The sequence below is a fragment of the Arachis hypogaea genome, chromosome 1, assembly GCF_003086295.3.
Source record: "Arachis hypogaea cultivar Tifrunner chromosome 1, arahy.Tifrunner.gnm2.J5K5, whole genome shotgun sequence".
NCBI lineage: Eukaryota > Viridiplantae > Streptophyta > Magnoliopsida > Fabales > Fabaceae > Arachis > Arachis hypogaea.
This window is the reverse complement of record NC_092036.1, coordinates 93,000,422-93,020,940: the sequence shown is the minus strand read 5'-3', so window position 1 is coordinate 93,020,940 and position 20,519 is coordinate 93,000,422. Positions and strand designations below refer to the sequence as shown.

The following is a 20,519-nucleotide window of genomic DNA, read 5'->3' as shown; positions in this document are numbered from 1 at the left end:
ATGTACATTTATAAAATAGATGGGATGAGAGTGTCATTTTAACATCTTGTAGGAGAGGGGAGTGGAATTTTCCCTAAAAAATATTATAGATTATAGAGAATTTCTAATACATACATATATATAAATATTAAATACAAAAGCATGAATCGGAGTTAATTAACGTCTTTTGCTACTTTAGCAATATTACTTAACATATCAATCTCAAGTGTAGCATCAGCTAAAATACACGAATAAATTAAAAAAAAGTTATATAATCTTTTTTCATGCACTATATATATATATATATATATATATATATATATATATATATATATGAAATTATTGATACAAGTATTAGAGAAGATAAAAGTTTGTTTTTTATATTATAAAACATATTTTAAAAATAAGTGATACAAATATCACTTTCTAAATTAAAAGAATCTTGACTTTGGTAAAACATAAAGAAACAACCCTTTTCTTTCATTGTCTGTGGTTGGTTTCCACTTTTTTTTTCGTGTATGGATTGAATTATTCTCAATTTTAAATATTACAATATCATAAATCTACTCATATAAATCAAATTAGTTGGTCTAGTGGTTAGCTCACCAACCTGCTTAAGCAAGTTTTGAGAGTTCGAATTTTATCTTGTGCATGCAATAATCTATTGGCCAATGACAAACTCTTAAATGGAGATCAGAATCCTTAGTTGATCTTGCCAAATTTCAAACCAAATACAACATATTAAGAATTATCATAATTTGTTTCTCACTCTCTTCTTTTTTTTTTTTCTTTTTTTTTGGTCTGGGTTCTTTTTTTTTTCTTGGCTTGGCCTGTCTCTTCAATTCTCCCTTTTCTGCCAATGATAACTCTGGATAACTGGATAAGTCACCAAAAACTGATAATGATGTTGAATTTTTCACCTTCGTATTTTAGTCCATAATTTTTCCACCTTGCTATATCATATATGCCTATATGGCTATATCACCATTTTTAATTTATCGGCTTTGATAATCTCTTTAGGCCCAACAAAAGAAGATTATTCCATTTCTTATGTTGGTTAATTGAAAAACTAAGATACCCTTAAGGCCAATAAGACGAGTGCGGCATTACCCAAGTTAGGGTCATTTCATTAACATTCCCATAAAAAAAATTCCATAGAAATTAAAATAATTCAGCCAGCTGGACGATACAATATTCTTTTCTAGAAAACTCCGGATAACCAACAATTTTTTAATTATGATGTATTTATCAATTCTATTTTTTCCTTCATTTACAAGAAATAAAACGAATAAATTTAATTATTTATTTTCCTTTACGTTTATGTTGATTTGGGTTGATTTTCAACTCCTAACTGAGCATTGTCCATTCTGGTGGGGACCGGTGAGTTGAGGAACCTGAGTTCCCTCTTACTTTTTTGGCCCCTACTATCAACTTATTATTGTCATTATTTGAATTTGACTATAGAAAATAAACCAAAATGACCTTTATGGGCCCTAGAAGCTTCTAGGATCCTCCTTCGCACAATCTATCGCCTAAGCAACCATGAAAAATTTGGTCCTAGACGTGTTGGTCCAAAACCTTATTTGCTTATTCAAATCAATAAACGATAAATTTCATAAACTAACTAATAGAAGGTTCCATTCTAGGCGTCTATTTTGAACACGGTCGCCATAACATTATAGATTGTCATACATATAATTCCTTTTATAACATTAATTCTAGTAATTATATCCACATGCCAAAATCCACACGATATCTTACTTTCTAGATCAACTACCTTTCACACGCTTCGATATCATTATAAAAGGCATTGAAGCAGTCCTTAGTTGAAACCTGAAAACATCTAATACAATAATCTGAAGCAACACTCAAATAATCCTAATCTTTCAATATCTCATCAAGAATTTCATCAGACATGAATGGACACAGCTCTTCATCCTATGGAACTTCATGGGCCGATCAGTGGGACGATGGGCCTGATCCAGTGATGGTTGGACATGACAAGAAGACCAACAGTACTGCTAAATACAAGGAGAAGCTAGGCCATGGTCTCGACAAGACCAAAGCTGTAGCTTCCAGTGGCGTGAAGAAGTTGAAGGATGGAACTACCACTGGATTCAACTGGATTAAGACCAAGTATTCCAAAGCTACTCAGAAAAATTAAGATATGATTTGCGAGTTTTGATTTTGAGAAGGAAAAGAAAGGTTTAAATTGTAAAATAGAGTTTCTTTTACTCTTTAAACCTTTTCTTTTTGTTTCTTTCTCTTCAAAACTTATCTCGTTATATAGTTGTCTCTCTTCGTCAAACCACTTTTGTAAATCATTTTTTTCTTATTTGATTAGGTTATTACTTTGTTTGTCTTCATTTGGCCTTTGGATTCATTTATTCTTGGGGGGCACATTCATATACGATTGTTTTTGTATTATGATGTCTATATTATTCCATGCTAAGTTAATAATAATAAGGATCATATGTGTTATACTACGTATCGTTTTTATATCATTAGTTTAAACGATTAATATTTTTCTTTTGAGCCAAGTTCTGCAAATATGGCCGGTTTGAAATTTTCCAGAATGGAAGTTTATTTTACTTTACTTGGTCATATTTTGATTAGAAATACAGTAATATTATACAATTGTGGGAAGAGTTTCCATCTTATATTTTGCGTAGTCAACCTTTCGCACAAAGAGTTGATTTTTTACATTATGTGGGATTTGACCAAATCATATATCTTTTCCATAGCACTAGCCACCTATGTATTTTAATCGTTTAAATGCTATCAAATACGAAAACAAGACATAACATGACATATATGTTAATCATGCTAAGTATAAACTAATTCAAATTAATTATTTACATAAAATATATATTAAAAATAAGTTAAATAATAAATATATTTATACACAAATATAGGATGAAGAATTTAGTTAATGAGGTTGATGAATTATCAAGAATGGGGATCTTGATTTTGAGAATCAAGATCAGAGAAGAACAATTGATGAGTAACTGAGAGAATATTTCAGAAAGCATGCATATTTGATGTTATTGAGTGAAACTGAGTTATTACAATAGGAATAGGTGAGGTAAGGTAAGGCTTTTATATACGAGAGTTAGAGTAGTTCACTATCACAACATAGATTATTTTTTAGCATCATATGTGTTAAAAAAAATTAAAGTCTGTCAAAAAATAAAATTTTGATATTATTTTAACTATAAAAATATATTAATAAAAATTTTGTCGAAAATAATATTTTTAACGTATAAGTAATTATGAAAAGAACTTAATCTTTTTTTGATAATTATTAGCCGAAAAAAACAATTTGTTAAAAAAGATTTAAAAATATATTTTTTGTGATATTTATTAATAGTTAAAAATATTATTTATTTTGATATTTATTGACAATAAAAAATTTAATAAAAATTATTTTACAATTATTAACCGTAAAATATACTATAGAGGTAAATATCAAATTAGTATCTAAAAGATTCTAACGTTGATAAAATGGTATCTGAGTTTTGTTATTTACAAAATAGTTTCTGAAAGATTTAAAATTTGACAAGCATGCCCAGAGCTCTCTAGAGCACATTTCCAGCGAGCACGATTCTGATGTGGCCACCGTGTTTTGATGACATGGCAACCCCCTACCCTAATCCCTCCCTCCCCAACGCACTTCCCCTCTCCCTCCCCAACGCACTCCCCCCTCCCCCTCCCCAACGCAGCTAGCTAAAAAACGTAGCATTTGGTCCTGAAGAGCATCACTTGAAAAGGGCACTCTATTCTCAAATGTCAAAAGCGTAACTTTTGAGAATAGACAGCGCTGGTATAGGCATCCCCCAATAAAGTGTCTATGAAGCTGACGAACGAGATTCCCTGTGCTGTCTAGACATTCACAAATTAATTCTCGTTGAAAGTATAGCGTCTAAACCAACAAAGAATCCCTTTCGTGCAAAAGTTTAGTTGTCACAAGTAACAAACCCCTAATAAAATTGATAACCGAAGTATTTAAACCTCGGGTCGTCTCTCAAAGAATTGCAGGGAAGTGTGCTTGTTATTGGTTATGGAAAAGTATGTTTGGGGGTTTTTTAAGATGAGAAGCAAGAATAGTAAATGGTAATGAAAATCAAATGACTAGAAAAGCTCTTGGCAGGGTATGAGAACTGAAAATCCTATCCTAGTTATCCTTATCAATTGTGATGAGAATTGTTCATTGCTCCTACTTAGTTAACCCTCAACGAATGAAGGAAAGTCAAGTGGACTAATCAATTTGATTCCTCAAGTCCTAGTCAATTTTCAAGGAAAGACTAGCTTTAGAGGGATCCAAATCAATCAGCAACTTTCAATGAGTAATCAATAAGAGTAGAAGAGAAATCCTAAATCCTAAAACCTAGAGAGAGGAGAGAGCCTTTCTCTCTAAAAACTACATCTAAAACCTAAACTTGTGTGAATGAAAAAGTGAATGTTGAATGAATGATGATCTCCCTAGATTCCCCCACTCTGTAGCCTCTAATCTATGTTTTCTGAGCCGAAAACTGGGTCAAAAATAGCCCAGAAATTGCCCCCAGCGATTTCTGATACGTCCAGCACGTGCGCATGCCACGCGTATGCGTCGTCCACGCGTGCGCGTCATTTGGCAATTTTTCTTGTCACGCGTGCGCGTCAGTCACGCGTACACGTCACTCGTCTTCTGCGCTAGGCACGCGTGCGCGTCATCCATGCGTGTGCATCGCTACCAGCTTCTCAAAACTTCATTTTTTCACGTTCCTTCCACTTTTGCACGTTTCATTTTCATCCTCTAAGCCATTCCTGCCCTATAAAGTATGAAAATACTTAACACACGGATTACGACATCGAATGGTAATAAAGGATAATAGAAATTGACAGTTTAAAGGCTCAGGAAACATATTTTCACTATATCATAGAAGAAGGACGGAATTGTAAAAATCATGCAATTTATAGAAATAAGTGAGTAAGAAATTGATAAAAACCATCCAAATGGGCATAAGATAAACCATAAAATAGTGGTTTATCAATCCCCACACTTAAACATTAGCATGTCCTCATGCTAAGCTCAAAAGAAACTGAAAAAGAGTGAAGGCAGAATGGTGGAATCTATGCAATGCAATCTATCTAAATGCAAGATACCTAAATGAATCATGCAATCATCAGGCTGCTCAATACGCCGCTGAGTGCGGTGCTCCATCTGATCGAGGCGCTCAAATAGGCAGTGCACTAGATGGTAGATGGGCTGGGAAGAGGGAGATGGTGTTGTGGATGCGGGAGGTGCAGCAGGCGCTGAGGGTGCTGCGGAGGATGTGGCTGCGTCAGTAGATGCAGTGAGAGAATGTGGTAAGTGGCCTAAAGCTTCGAACCGCTTGCCATGTGGAATAATCTTCTTGCATTCTGCAGCCGGTGGCTTCTCATCCTCATATTTCTAGGGTACCTCAGCTCGGCCACCCATCTGGGTAATCAGATAGGGAAAAGGTAGGGTTCTTCTGACATGGACTCTAGCCATGTATTTCCTGATGAACCGTGGAAGGTATAGTTCCTTGCCTTCCATAACACACCAGATGAGAACGATCATGGCAGTCGACACTTCTGACTCGTGAGTGCTTGGCATGACATAGTTGGTCAGTATTTGTTGCCATAGCCGAGCCTCATCATTAAGATAGTTAATCTTGATGCCCTTTGGTGTTATCGTTGACTTACCCATAGCCCAGGGAACAGCAGGATCAATGGCTATGGTGCACCTCACAGCATCCCAATCAAAGCTCATAAGCCTCATGGATTCTTCAGCCTTCTGAGAACCATCTGGCTCGGTTGATTTGGGCTGGAACTGGAGGATATTTTCAATGGCCTCCTCAGTAACCAGAATCTGTTTTCTTCTTAGCTGTACTGCATCCAGGGTCGTCTTGTAATAGTTGTAGTAGAATTCCCAGACCCAGGATGCATTAACCTCTGTCAAGTTCCTCTCAAGAAAGAACCAGCCTCTCTGTTTGATCTGCTCTGTAGTGTACTGTTGTAATTCTGGCGGTATTCTGAGGGTCTTTTCCAAATATAGGTGCCTCTTATCTGCAAAGACCGGATATTTCAGTTCACAGTAGCGATTTGCAAACTTGAGTGTATCAGTCGCAGACACTAGTTGATCCTCTTTTTCCTGTGGAGTTAAGTTCTTCTCACGCCAGGAATCATCCCCAAGAATATCAGAAAGAGCCACAGAGGATTGGCCTCGTTTTCTTTTACCAGTGGTGGCCTTAGCTTTGCCCTTTCCTTTTGGATCATACATCCTGAAAAATAGCGATTCCAGGATATACTTTATCAAACTAAAGCAGAAAGACAGGAAAGCAAATAGTATGCAAGCAATATAAGCAGTAGATGGGCAAAAGATATTTCAGGTATTTCAGGCATATTTTTTATCTTGTTGTTTATGAATGTTAAAATTGTTGGCTCTTGAAAGAATGATGAATAAAGAGAAATGCTATTGATAATCTAAAAAATCATGAAATTGATTCTTGAAGCAAGAAAAAACAGTGAAGAACAAAGCTTGCGAAAAAAATAGAAAGAAAAAAAAAAGCAAGCAAAAAAAAGCCAATAGCCCTTAAAACCAAAATGGAAGGGTAAAAAGAATCCAAGGCTTTGAGCATCAATGGGTAGCAGGGCCCAAGGAAATAAAATCCAGGCCTAAGCGGCTAAATCAAGCTGTCCCTAACCATGAGCTTGTGGCATGCAGGTCCAAGTGAAAAGCTTGAGACTGAGTGGTTAAAGTCGTGATCCAAAGCAAAAAGAGTGTGCTTAAGAGCTCTGGACACCTCTAACTGGGGACTTTAGCAAAGCTGAGTCACAATCTGAAAAGGTTCACCCAGTCATGTGTCTGTGGCATTTATGTATCCAGTGGTAATACTGGAAAACAAAATGCTTAAGGCCACGGCCAAGACTCATAAAAATAGCTGTGTTCAAGAATCAACAAACTTAACTAGGAGAGTCAATAACACTATCTGAAATTCTAAGTTCCTAGAGATTTCAATCATTCTAAACTTCAAAGGATAAAGTGAGATGCCAAAACTGTTCAGAAGCAAAAAGCTACAAGTCCCGCTCATCTAATTAGAATTAATATTCATTGATATTCTGAGCTTTATAGTATATTCTCTTCTTTTTATCCTATTTGATTTTCAATTGCTTGGGGACAAGCAACAATTTAAGTTTGGTGTTGTGATGAGCGGATAATTTATACGCTTTTTGGCATTGTTTTTAAGTAATTTTTAGTAGGATCTAGCTACTTTTAGAGATGTTTTCATTAGTTTTTATGCTAAATTCACATTTCTGGACTTTACTATGAGTTTGTATGTTTTTCTGTGATTTCAGATATTTTCTGGCTGAAATTGAGGGACCTGAGCAAAACTCTGATAAAAGGCTAACAAAGGACTGCTGATGCTGTTGGATTCTGACCTCCCTGCACTCGAAATAGATTTTCTGGAGCTACAGAACTCCAAATGGTGCGCTCGCAACGGCGTTGGAAAGTAGACATCCAGAGCTTTCCAGTTCCAGGTTGCATTCTAGAGTCAAATGCCAGAAATACGTCACGAACCAGAGTTGAATGCCAAAAACATGTTACAACTTGGCGTTCAACTCCAAAAGAAGCCTCTGCATGTGTAAAGCTCAAGCACAGCCCAAGCACACACCAAGTGGGCCCTGGAAGTGGATTTCTGCATCAATTACTTACTTCTGTAAACCCTAGTAGCTAGTCTAGTATAAATAGGACATTTTACTATTGTATTAGACATCTTTAGTCTCGGTTTTATTCCATTATTCATCTTAGGAGACTATTGATCACATTTAGGGGGCTGGCCATTTGGCATGCCTGGACCACTATCACTTATGTATTTTCAACGGTGGAGTTTCTACACACCATAGATTAAAGGTGTGGAGCTCTGTTGTACCTCAAGTTTTAATGCAATTATTACTATTTTCTATTCAATTCAGTTTATTCCTGCTCTAAGATATTCGTTGCACTTCACCATGATGAATGTGATGATCCGTGACACTCATCATCATTCTCACCTATGAACGCATGACTGACAACCACTTCCGTTCTACCTTAGACCGAGCGCATATCTCTTGGATTCCTTAATCAGAATCTTCGTGGTATAAGCTAGAATTGATGGCGGTATTCATGAGAATCTGGAAAGTCTAAACCTTGTCTGTGGTATTCCGAGTAGGATTCAGGGATTGAATGATTGTGATGAGCTTCAAACTCGTGATTGTTGGGCGCGATGACAAACGCAAAAGAATCAAGGGATTCTATTCCGGCATGATCGAGAATCGACAGATGATTAGCCGTGCTGTGACAGAGCATTTGGACCTTTTTCACTGAGAGGATGGGATGTAGCCATTGACAACAGTGATGCCCTACATACAGCTTGCAATGGAAAGGAGTAAGAAGGATTGGATGAAGGTAGTAGGAAAGCAGAGATTCAGAAGGATCATAGCATCTTCATACGCCTATCTGAAATTCCCATCAATGATTTATATAAGTATTTCTATCTTTATTTTCTGTTTATTTATTATTATTATTCGAAAACTCCATAACCAATTATTATCCGCCTAACTGAGATTTTTAAGATGACCATAGCTTGCTTCATACCAACAATCTCCGTGGGATCGACCCTTACTCACGTAAGGTTTATTACTTGGACGACCCAGTGCACTTGTTGGTTAGTTGTGCGAAGTTGTGAAGAAAGTGCTGAGTTATAAATGTGCATACCAAGTTGAATGCCATTAGTAGAGATCACAATTTCGTGCACCACCTCCCTACACTTATATCATAGCATCGTCCTTGATGCTCAGTCAAGCCGAGTGTGAGGGAACATCGCCTCCTGAAGGGTGTGCTGCTGGCTCTGTGGACTCTGGCTATGTGAGGGCTTGTGGCTCTGACTGTATAGGGCCCTGTGGCTCTGACAGATGCTCAATCTGAGGCTTCCCGTGCTGGGCTTGCTGCTGGTTTGTCACCTGTGGCTCTTTTTCCTGCTCATCCTCCTCTTCTGTCTCAGAGTGCTCCGATGTTGTGTCAGGCTCGGAGGGGATATCAATATGACCCGTCCTCATCATCAGCTTCAGATGCTTATAGCACTACTTGTTGCGATGCTCAGACTGCTCAATACGCCGCTGAGTGCAGCGCTCCATCTGATCGATGCACTCAAATAGGCGGTGCACTAGATTGTAGATGGGCTGGGAAGCGGGAGATGGTGCTGTTGGTGCGGGAGGTGCAGCATGCGCTGAGGGTGCTGCGGAGGATGTGGCTGTATCAGTAGATGCAGTGAGAGAGGGTGGTCAGTGGCCTAAAGCTTCCAATCGCTTGCCATGTGGAATAATTTTCTTGCATTCTGCAGTCGGTGGCTTCTTATCCTCAAGTTTCCAGGGTACCTCAGCTTGGCGGCCGATCTGGGTAATCAGATAGGGAAAAGGTAGGGTGCCTCTGACATTGACTCTAGCCATGTATTTCCTGATGAACCGTGGAAGGTATAGTTCCTTGCCTTCCATAACGCACCAGACGAGAACGATCATGGCAGCCGGTACTTCTGATTCGTGAGTGCTCGGCATGACATATTTGCTCAGTATTTGTTGCCATAACCGAGCCTCATCGTTAAGATAGTTAATCTTGATGCCCTTTGGTGTTACGTCGACTTAACCATAGCCCAAGGAACAGCAGGATCAATGGCTATGGTGCACCTCACAGTTTCCCAATCAAAGCTCATAAGCCTTTTGGATTCCTCAGCCTTCTGATAACCATCTGGCTCGGCTGATTTGGGCTGGAACTGGAGGATATCTTCAATGGCCTCCTCAGTAACTAAAATCTGTTTATCTCTTAGCTGTACTGCATCCAGGGTCATCTTGTAATAGTTGCAGTATAATTCCTGGACCCAAGATGCATTAACCTCGGTCAAGTTTCTCTCTAGAAAGAACCAGCCTCTCTATTTGATCTGCTCTGTAGTTTACTGTTGTAATTCAGGCGGTATTTTGAGGGTCTTTTCCAAATATAGGTGCCTTTTATTCGCAAAGGCCGGATATTTCAGTTCACAGTAGCGATTTGCAAACTTGAGTGTATCAGTGGTAGGCAATAGTTGATCCTCTTTTTCCTGTGGAGTGAAGTTCTTCTCATGCCAGGAATCATCCCTAAGAATATTAGAAAGAGCTACAGAGGACTGGCCTCGTTCCTTTTACCAGTGGTGGCCTTAGCTTTGCTCTTTCCTTTTGGATCAGACATCCTGAAAAACAGTGATTCCAGGATATGCTTTATCAAACTAAAGTAGAGAGATAGGAAAGCAAATAGTTTGCAAGCAATATAAGCAGTGGATGGGCAAAAGAGGAGTGAAAGCCAAAGCATGAAGTGAGTTAGAAAGATATAGAATTTTGGACTGGATGCAAGGTAAAATTTAAAGAATTCAATTAGAAATCACAATCCAAAAACTATTAAATAAAATGCAGAATGCCTATTTGTCAAGAAACAACAATAAACATGCCTTGTAAGGGGGTGGAAGGAGTTAGGGTAAAACTAAGAGAAAAGTTAGTAAGTCAATGAAGTCAAGAGTTAGAAAGGTAAGTTAAAATTAGTGGCATGGTGTTGTAATTTTTAGCTAATAGAAGTTCACAAGTTTGAAGAAAAAGCAACTCACAGTCAAGCAAAGAATGCAGATTATTGATGATAACTCAGGTAGTAAGGAAAGCACAAAGAGGAATAAAATCATCCACAATGCAATTCAATGAAGAAGGGAATCAATTGGAATGGAATTGTTGGCCCAGCACCTCATGAAATGGCTTTCATGTAAACCAAGTAAATCAGAATATCAAAAGCAGAAAAGTCAATTCATGGGTGGAAGTCAAGTAAAACAGTGTTTCAGAAAAAAAATTTTGGGCAGCATTCCGGTAGTAAAATGAATGATCTCGAAAAATCAAATAGCAGACTGAAGAATGTAAGCAATAGCAATTTTCAAACAGAATTAGCAGCGTATATGAATCGCAGAATAAGTTGTACCAAACCAGCAAGTAATATGGCAGTGAGCAGAAATTTGAATCAATATAAACTCAAGGCAATTTAGCAACCAAAGCGGTAGTAGAACACCAAGGTAATCAACAGTCAGGCATGGTTGAGTTTAAAGATGCAAGTACGGAATTAAAATGGGAAAAATTGAATTGGGGCACTTTAGGAAGCAAATGAAATTTCAGAAAAATAGCACAGAAACATGTAATAACCCAGCAATTTCAAGCAGCACATGAATTTCAATATATGGCTGATAGCATGAAGAGCAAGGAAATTTATGTGACTCAGACATCATGAAGCGGAGGAAAGAAGCTGGCTGGTCCCAAATTTTGTTAAATAATTTGGACTTCATTATGAATTTATCAACAATTAAAAACACGAAAACCATATGGAGAGTTATAAGAATCAAGCAATTGAGCCAATCAAGATAGCAATAGCCAGTTATATGCAATTAGCCTGGCCTTATCAACTTCAGAAAGCAAGCAATAGTAAGGGATATGGATTCAAGGAAGTAAATTCACTGAATCAACAATGAAGATCAAATTGCAGCAATAATTTAATAGCAATAATAACTCAGATTTGAATTCTACTAAAATCAGACATGGAGAATCCAATATCAAGGAATCAAATCGACTCAGATAGGAACTCAGCAATTTCAGATAATATTCAGCAACAACAAGAAATCAGTTTAGCATAAAAGCAAACAATGAAAGATGACATAGTATCAGTAATAATTCAGCACAGGGCATAGCATTACCAGCACAGACAATAGAATGGGGAACCAATTCAAATAGCAATGCAATTGTGAAAGTCAGATAATTCAAACAGCTGGAACGGAGCACTTATCAGACCTAAATCCTCTAACCACAACCTAGCTACCTAATCACCAAGAATCCACTAATAATCATGCATTTCTAACTATCCTAAATTGAACAGAAGTTAAAGAAGCGAACTAACTTAAAGGAACAGAAAAGGAATGGGAATGCGGGGATGGATGATAAACCACTATTTCATGGTTTATATTGTATTTAATTGAGTGGTTTTATTAAGCTTTTCACCTACTTATTCATAGGATTTGCATGATTTTACAATTCCTTCCTAGTTTAGTTCTATGATTGAAAACATGCTTCTTTGGTCTTAATTTAGCTAATCTTAATCCTCTCTTATTACCATTCGATGCCTTGATCTGTGTGTTAAGTATTTCAGGCTTCATAGGGTAGGAATGGCTTAAAGAATGAAGAGGAAACGTGCAAAAATGGAAGGAACACAAGGAATTGAGGAGATGACCAGCGAGAAGTCACGCGGTCGCATGGCTCACGCTACCGCGCGAAATGGAAGAAATCAGAGTGACGCATTCGCATGCCTGACGCAACCGCATAGATTGGAAGCTACACGAACGACACGAATGCATGGACGACGCGCACGCGTGGTATGAAAAACGCTGAGTGACGCCATCGCGTGGAAGACGCGGACGCGTGATGTGCGTGATCTGCAGAATTACAAAAGTCGCTGGCAGAGATTCTGGGCCGCATTTCAACCCAGTTTTAAGCCCAGAAACACAGATTAAAGTCAGGGAACATGCAGAGACTCAACATGCTTTTCATAACTCACAATTTTAGGTTTTAGATGTAGTTTTTAGAGAGAGAGGTTCTCTCCTCTCTCTTAGGATTTATGATTAGGATTTCTATTAGGATTAGGATTGTTTCTTCATACCAGGTTCAATAATTTATGTTTCTCTTCCACTTTTATTTACTCTGATGCTTTCATTTGTATTTGATTTATGTTGCCCAATTGGCTTATGAATATTTTCCATGTTAGATTTGACTGCTTTGAATGAATGTTATTTGAGGTATTTCAGATATTTATGATTTTAATTTAGCTTTTTACATTCCTGGCTTTGGTTAAGAAATCAGTAACTCTTGAGTTATCAAACTCAACGTGATCGATAATCGCTATCTTTGCTAATTAGCTTGAACTTCTATAATGCCAATCTTTTTCTAGGAATTAACTAGGATTTGAAGATCAAACTAATTAGCCACTTGACCTTCCTTCGCACCAGCAGAGATTAACTAAGTGGAATTAAGATTCAATTTTCATCATCATTGATAAGGATAACTAGGATAGGACTTCCAATTTCTCATACCTTGCTAAGAGTTTATTTTACAGTCATTTATTTAATTATTTTTCATTTATCATACTTGTTCCTTATTCTCAAAACCCCCAATTTACAAAACTCATAACCAATAAAAAGAACACACCTCCCTGCAATTCCTTGAGAAGACGACCCGATGTTTAAATACTTCAGTTATCAATTTATTTAGGGGTTTGTTACTTGTGACAACCAAAATGTTTGTAAGAAAGGACTTTTGTTGGTTTAGAAGCTATACTTGCCACGGGAATTTTTTTTGAATTCTAGACCTAGCAAAAATCTTCTCTTCAATGGAGGTAGCGAACCCTGGAAGGCATAGTACAGAATCGGGAAAGGGAGTGGAGGAGTAGTGTCGCCCGGTAAGGACAGCGGCGCGGCGGTGTCGGCGGCGAGTTGGTGGAGGTAGGGGTGGCAAAATGAGGAGAAGAGGAGAAGAAGAAGAAAAAGAGGAAGGAGGGTGTTTGGCAGCATCGGTGGCGGTTTGTGGTTGTCGGCGGTGGCTGTGGTGGAAGGGTGATGGTGGTGAGTGATGGTGAGGGTTACAATGGAGGAGAGGGAGAGAAAAAGACGTTAGAGGGAAGAGAGGGAAAAAAACACGCGAGGGGGTTAGGGTTTTCGTGTCAGGGGGGTTAATGAAACCAAATCCACGCGTACGCTTGGATCACGCCCAGGTGTGGTTAATTAAAAAGTGCATTGATGCGTACGCGTCGTAGACGCGAACGCGCTAATGGGGATGAATGCAGATGACACGTATGCGTGAATCACGCGTACGCGTCGGCCGAAATTGTGCAAAACGCACGCTTCCAGCGTGGTGTGAAGTACGCGTACGCGTGGAGTACACGTACGCGTGGAATACGCGTAGGCGTGGTATTGCTTGTGCATAAAGCACACTTCCTACACAGCTCCCATGCAACCTTCTGTCCAATTTTCCTCAAAAATTTTTTTATGCAATATGCAGATGAAGATGCAAACTATGTGTACCAGTAATGAGAAGAGTCACTTAAAAAGAAAACTAAAAAGAGAGAAAAGAACGATCATACCATGGTGGGTTGTCTCCCACCTAGCACTTTTAGTTATTGTCCTTAAGTTGGACATTTGGTGAGTTCCTTGTCATGGTGGCTTGTGCTTGAACTCGTCTTGAAACTTCCACCAATGCTTGGACTTCCAATAAGCTCTATCAATACCAGGTAAATTTCTCAAGCTTTGATGGAGTTCTTCACAAGCTTTGAGCTCCCAAAACTGATCCTCATATATTCCCGGATCCCAAATCTTGATTCTACACCCGTCTTCAAGTTGATCATCATGATTCCATCCGGGTGGTAAGCAATTCGAAATCTCATTAAGGCATCCAAACAGCTTCCTAGACCCATTCATTCGAGCTCTACACCAACACTTGTACTCTAGTGTGAAAAGCGGAACCTTATTGAACCTTGCCTGACAACTCTTACCACTAACCACTTCCCTCTTCCTCTCAAAGCCACAAAGAGCTCTAAGCTGACCATCTGTCTCAAGTAAACCATATTCAAGTGGGAAAGTAAAGGTCAAGGATAATAATTTTACCCACTTAAATGTTGTATTGGATGGTAATGGCTTTGGGGGAGAGGTCTCCAATAGCTTTGGCATGGTGATTTCTAGCTCTACCCCCTTGTGCTCTTCTTTGACAACGTCCACCTCCTTACAAGCCTCTTCAATTTTAACCTCTTCCTCTGGGTAGCTTTCTTCCAATTCAATCTCCTCTTCATTGCCTACCAAGGGCATGGGAGGTTGTGCTTCTTCTTCTTTAATCTCCATGTCAAGTCCAATGGGAGAGGATTCAAGTGTAGATAAGGATTCATCAATGATTGAGTCCATCTCTTGATCAACCTCTTCAAAGTCTTCAACCAGGCTATGCCTTGGAGGTTGTACACCATCCTCAACATTAATTTCAAATGTCTTTGAAGGAGGCTCTATAACTTGACTTTCCCATGGAGGTTCAACATCTCCTAAGTCTTCAACCACTTCTTCCTCTTCAATAATTACGGCTTCCTCCAATTGTTTTAGCATAAAATCGTACTCCTCCTTGATGATCTCCTTTCTATGACAACTCCCTTCAACCACTCCTTCATCTTCAAGGGTCTCTCCTACCTCCACATTTCGGGCCTCCATTTGCTCCTCTGGAAATAAGGTCGCATGTAACCGATTCATTGCGATTGCATCCCTAAGACGATCTCTTCTCCCTTGTTCCATGTTTGTAGTATAATTAGGATCATCTTGCTCTTGGATTGATGGATGTCGGTTCTCTTCCATGGAGGGTGGAGATGGGATAGAGAGATCATTATGTGGTTGAAAAGGAAGTGCACTAGAGCTTGAGGGTTGAGTATACGAGGTATAGGATTGGTCCATGCGGGATGTAAGAGCTTGAAGAGTAGAGGTGAGATTAGTGATAGAGGTAAGTGTGGTATGAAGCTCTGTTTGTCCTTGGTGAATAGCACCAAGGGTGTTGTCATCCAGTGGAGGTTGGGGTGGATAGGAGGTGTTCATACCCTTGGTCGAGTTGTCTAATCCGGGATGTTCTACTAATAAGACGACCGACCTCTTCAGGTCAGGACAATCTGACCTCTCCTCAAAGAGCTCGGCCAAATCACTAAGAAAGACAAAGAAGGGCCCAAATAGAGGAACACGACCCAAATCCAAAGGTAGCCCAAGCCTATAGAAGATAAGGGCGGTTAGCTTGAAAGACAAGATGACCTCACTCAAAGATAAGATAAGATAAAGATAACTAACTTATCTTATCTAAGAAGGTCGCTCTACACCATTATAAATACACTGGAGCACCTAGGTATAACTCGTACTCTGATTCTACAAAAACCTGCTTAATACCCTTGCTAACTTAAGCATCGGAGTCCCTTTACCACCACCCTCCGGTGACGAAGGATCAGCAGCATTTCCAGTCCAACAAGTCGGACACGACATTTTCGGCCGCCACGCACAAGATGGACACGTCATCTCCGATCAGTACAGAAGATCTCATCCGAGATCGACCTACAGTTTCAGGTAACCCTCGAAACAGGAGGGTTCATTATTTTGGAGAAAGGATGCATGGTAGGAAGGTGGTTCTTCTTGGTAAGGGCATGGAGATGGTGAATATGGAGGAGGCAGCTCATGAGAGTAATATGCTAGAACAGGGGTGGTTCTAACTTTGGTTCATAAGGTGGATAAGGGTTAGGGTCATATGAGGGTATTTGGTAGTAGGGGGCTTGTGAGTTTGGTGGTTCAAACCTATGTTGAGGAGGGGGTCATAGGCATATGGTGGGGCTTGTTGGTAACTACAAGGGAGTCCACCATATCAATCATCTTGGTACGCACCTCGGAATGGCTCTTGACTATAGTAATTTGGTGGAGGTTGGTTGTCACGAAGAGGTCCACCATAACTATTGTCTTGGTAGCATCATAGAATGGTTGTTGGTTATAGTGCATTGGAGGGGGTTATTGCCAAGAGGGTTGATCAAATCCTTGTGGCTCCTCCCATCTTTGATTCTTCCAACCTTGATGCCTGTTCTCATTATAGCTTCCATTCCTTACAACAACATTGGAATCAAACTTAAAGCCAGAGGGGTGAGAATTCATAGTAGTTAATAAAAAATAATAACAAAAATAAATAAATAAGCAAAAACAAATATTTCAATAACCAATAATAAGGCACACGTTGCAATTCCCCGGCAACGGCGTAATTTTGACGAACGGGATTCCCTGTGCGGTCTAAAAATTCACAAATTAGTTCTCGTTGAAAGTATAGCGTCTAAACCAACAAGGAATCCATTTCGTGCAAAAGTTTGGTTGTCACAAGTAATAAACCCCTAATAAAATTGATAACCAAAGTATTTAAACCTCGAGTCATCTCTCAAGGAATTGCAGGGAAGTGTGCGTGTTATTGGTTATGGAAAAGTATGATTGGGGTTTTTTAAGATGAGAAGCAAGAATAGTAAATGGTAATGAAAATCAAATGACTAGAAAAGCTCTTGGCAGAGTATGAGAACTGGAAATCCTATCCTAGTTATCCTTATCAATTGTGATGAGAATTGTTCATTTCTCCCACTTAGTCAACCCTCAACGAATGAAGGAAAGTCAAGTGGACTAATCAATTTGATTCCTCAAGTCATAGTCAACTCCCAAGGAAAGACTAGCTTTAGAGGGATCCAAATCAATCAGCAACTTTCAATTATCAATCAACAAAGGAGTTTGATAACTCAAGTGTCACCAATTACTCAACCAAAGCCAAGAACATAAAATCATACTCTAACATCCTTATAAGCATTTTATCAAGTACTTGGAGGGCATAACATAAAAACATAGAAAAATAATAGGCGATAATAAAATCCAAACAATCAATTGCATTAATATGGAAGTTGAATCTAACATCAAAAGTTCACAAACTAAAATAATATCAATGAATAATCAATAAGAGTAGAAGAGAAATCCTAAATCCTAAAACCTAGAGAGAGGAGACAGCCTTTCTCTAAAAAAACTACATCTAAAACCTAAAATTGTGTGAATGATAAAGTGAATGTTGAATGAATGATGATACCCCTGGATTCCCCCACTCTGTAGCCTCTAATATGTGTTTTCTGGGCCAAAAACTGGGTCAAAAACAGCCCAAAAATCGACCCTAGCAATTTCTGATACGTACAGCACGTGCGCATGTCACGCGTACGTGTCGTCCACGCGTGCGCATCATTTGGCGATTTTCCTTGTCACGCGTGCGCGTCAGTCACGCGTACGCATCGCTCGTCTTCTGCGCTAGCACGCGTGCGCGTCGTCCATGTGTGCGCATCGTCCATGCGTGCACGTCGCTGTCAGCTTCTCAAAACTTTATTTTTTCACGTTCCTTCCACTTTTGCATGTTTCCTTTCCATCCTCTAAGCCATTCCTGCCCTATAAAGCCTGAAAATACTTAACATATAGATTACAGCATCGAATGGTAATAAAGGATTATGGAAATTGACAATTTAAAGGCTCAGGAAACATTTTCATTATATCACAAAACAAGGAAGGAATTGTAAAAATCATGCAATTTATATAAATAAGTGAGTAAAGAATTGATAAAAACCACCCAATGAGCACAAGATAAACAATAAAATAGTGGTTTATCAAAAATTGACGTGGCAGAAAATCACCGATTAAGAGTTTATAGAGAAAACAGCGTTGCAAATATAGCTCTTAACCAATGAAGATTCTGCATATCAATTTAAAAGAGTTGTCACAAGATTTAGAAATAAAATACTGGGAGTTTAAATCCCAAGTCGTCTCCCAACGAGCTGACAAAAGAGTGCTATTTTATTGATCAGAGGTTTTCCAAGGATTTTTAAGAGTTGAAGAACAGAGAGATAAATGATTGAGAATTTATATAATCAAATAAAAAGCCTTGACTGGGGTTAGATTAATTGGAAGTTCTATCCTTATTGGAATTTCTCAAGTGTAGCTTCAAGAGGTTATTATTTTCACTTAGTTAACCCTTACTAAATAAAGAAAAGTCAAGTGATTGAGCTAATTCTTATTTGCAAGTTCTAATCCTCTCCCTTAGTAAATAGAGAATTATCCAATAACTTCCAAATCAACTAATCGCTTGAGCATTCCAACTCAAGGGTCTCCTCTTAATCAACCCCCAAGTCAACTGGGAGTCTACTCCAATATCATGAATATAACTTTCACAGAATTAAGAGAGGAATAAAAGTGAGACATGATAAACAATAACAAAAAATTAATTAAAAGTAAAAATAGTTCTTTGCATTAATAAATTCTAAAAACAATCCAATTGTAACTCTGAATAAGGATTAAGAATATGAAAGAGTAAAGGACAAAGGAAACAAACTAGAATAATGAAGCTTTGACGAAGGTAGCAACTCTTCTCAATATCCCAATCATAAAACATCAGAAGCATAAAAACTAGAAATCTATGAATGTGTAGAAAACCTCGAGGAAGGAGTAGAATTCTCTCTAAGATTCAAAAACAAAACTAAAACTATGCAGAATGAGCATGTGTCTTGAGTCTCTACTATTTCCTGGCTCTAGTCTGTGTTTCTGGGCCAAAAATTGGGTCTAAAACTGGCCCAAAATCACCCCAGCATTTTTCTGCAACTGCTGTACGTCGTGCATGTTACGCGTACGCGTCAGTCACGCGTGCGCGTCGTTTGCAAAAACTCCTTGTCACGCGTACGCGTCAGTTACGTGTACAAGTCGCTCATCCTCTGAGCTAATCACGCGTGTGCGCCATGTGCGCGTGCGCGTCGCTATGGAATGCTCCAAATCACGCGCGTCATGTCTTGCTGGTCAGCTCCATCATTTCTTTGTGTTCCTTCCATTTTTGCAACCTTCCTTTCCATTCTCCAAGCCATTTATGCCTTGTAAAGCCTGAAAACACTTAAAACACAGATCACAGTATCGAATGGTATAGAGATTGATAAAAAATCTACAATTTAAAGGCTCTGGAAGCAAGTTTTTAATCATAGTATTAAATCAGGAGGGCAAACGTATAACCTGCTAATTACATGAGCAGGTGTAGGAGAAAGGTGATAAAAACCACTCAATTTAACACAAGATAAACCATAAAATAGTGGTTTATCAACCTCCCCACACTTACACATTAGCATGTCCTCATGCTAAGCTCTAAGAGATAAAAAAGAATGAATAGGGACAGTAGGACTCATGCAATGCAATGCAACCTATACATATGAATACAACTATATGATGAAATGTCTATACATACTTGGTTAGGAAAATAAACAAGTTCTTCAAGACAAACAGAAATCAAATTCCACCAATTCAAATACCACAATAAGAGACAAGTAAACTTGTAAGAAGACATCTCATAAAAGCCGGGAACATAGAGTCGAACTTGAACTCTTACTGGGAGTGTATATGCACTCTAGACACTCAAGTGTATAGAGTAGTTCACTCTAGTCTCCTCTATTCATGCTTTCCAACACCTTGTTCTTCATTTAACCAGTCAACAAATATCCAATGCACACATGCAAACATCATGAGGTATTTCCTTAAGGTTGTAATGGGGCTTAGGTAGGGGTGAGGGTACATGTATGGCCAAGTGAGCTAAAAATTGAATCATTGATTATCCTAAGTTCTCACCTAAAACACACACACATTCTCTATGCTTCTAAAAACATGCCTAAATACCTCACTTTGTATGTTACACCTACTCATGCATTTAAATGTTCTTTTTATTTCACCTCATATGCATTGATTCTTTTTATTGAACTTATCATTTGGGGTGCTTTCATTCCCCTAAACTTAAACTGAAACATACTTATTTTAATTTTTTTTGAAAGCATCATAGCATCAATGCATTTGGTTTTCATAATTTTA

At 38.5% G+C, this 20,519-nt stretch overlaps 1 protein-coding gene across 1 annotated transcript; it reads left to right on the top strand.

Moving 5' to 3' along the window:
* Positions 1 to 1,795: 1,795 nt before the first annotated feature.
* LOC112696006 (uncharacterized) lies at positions 1,796 to 2,465 on the top strand. Its single transcript, XM_025748582.3, has one exon. It carries the CDS (start codon positions 1,895 to 1,897, stop codon positions 2,141 to 2,143), a length of 249 nt encoding a protein of 82 aa, XP_025604367.1. The 5' UTR covers positions 1,796 to 1,894; the 3' UTR covers positions 2,144 to 2,465.
* Positions 2,466 to 20,519: the final 18,054 nt, after the last annotated feature.

Excerpts from the sequence above, each read along its gene's own strand:
- LOC112696006 (XM_025748582.3), top strand. The coding sequence starts at position 1,895 with ATGAATGGACACAGCTCTTCATCCTATGGAACTTCATGGGCCGATCAG.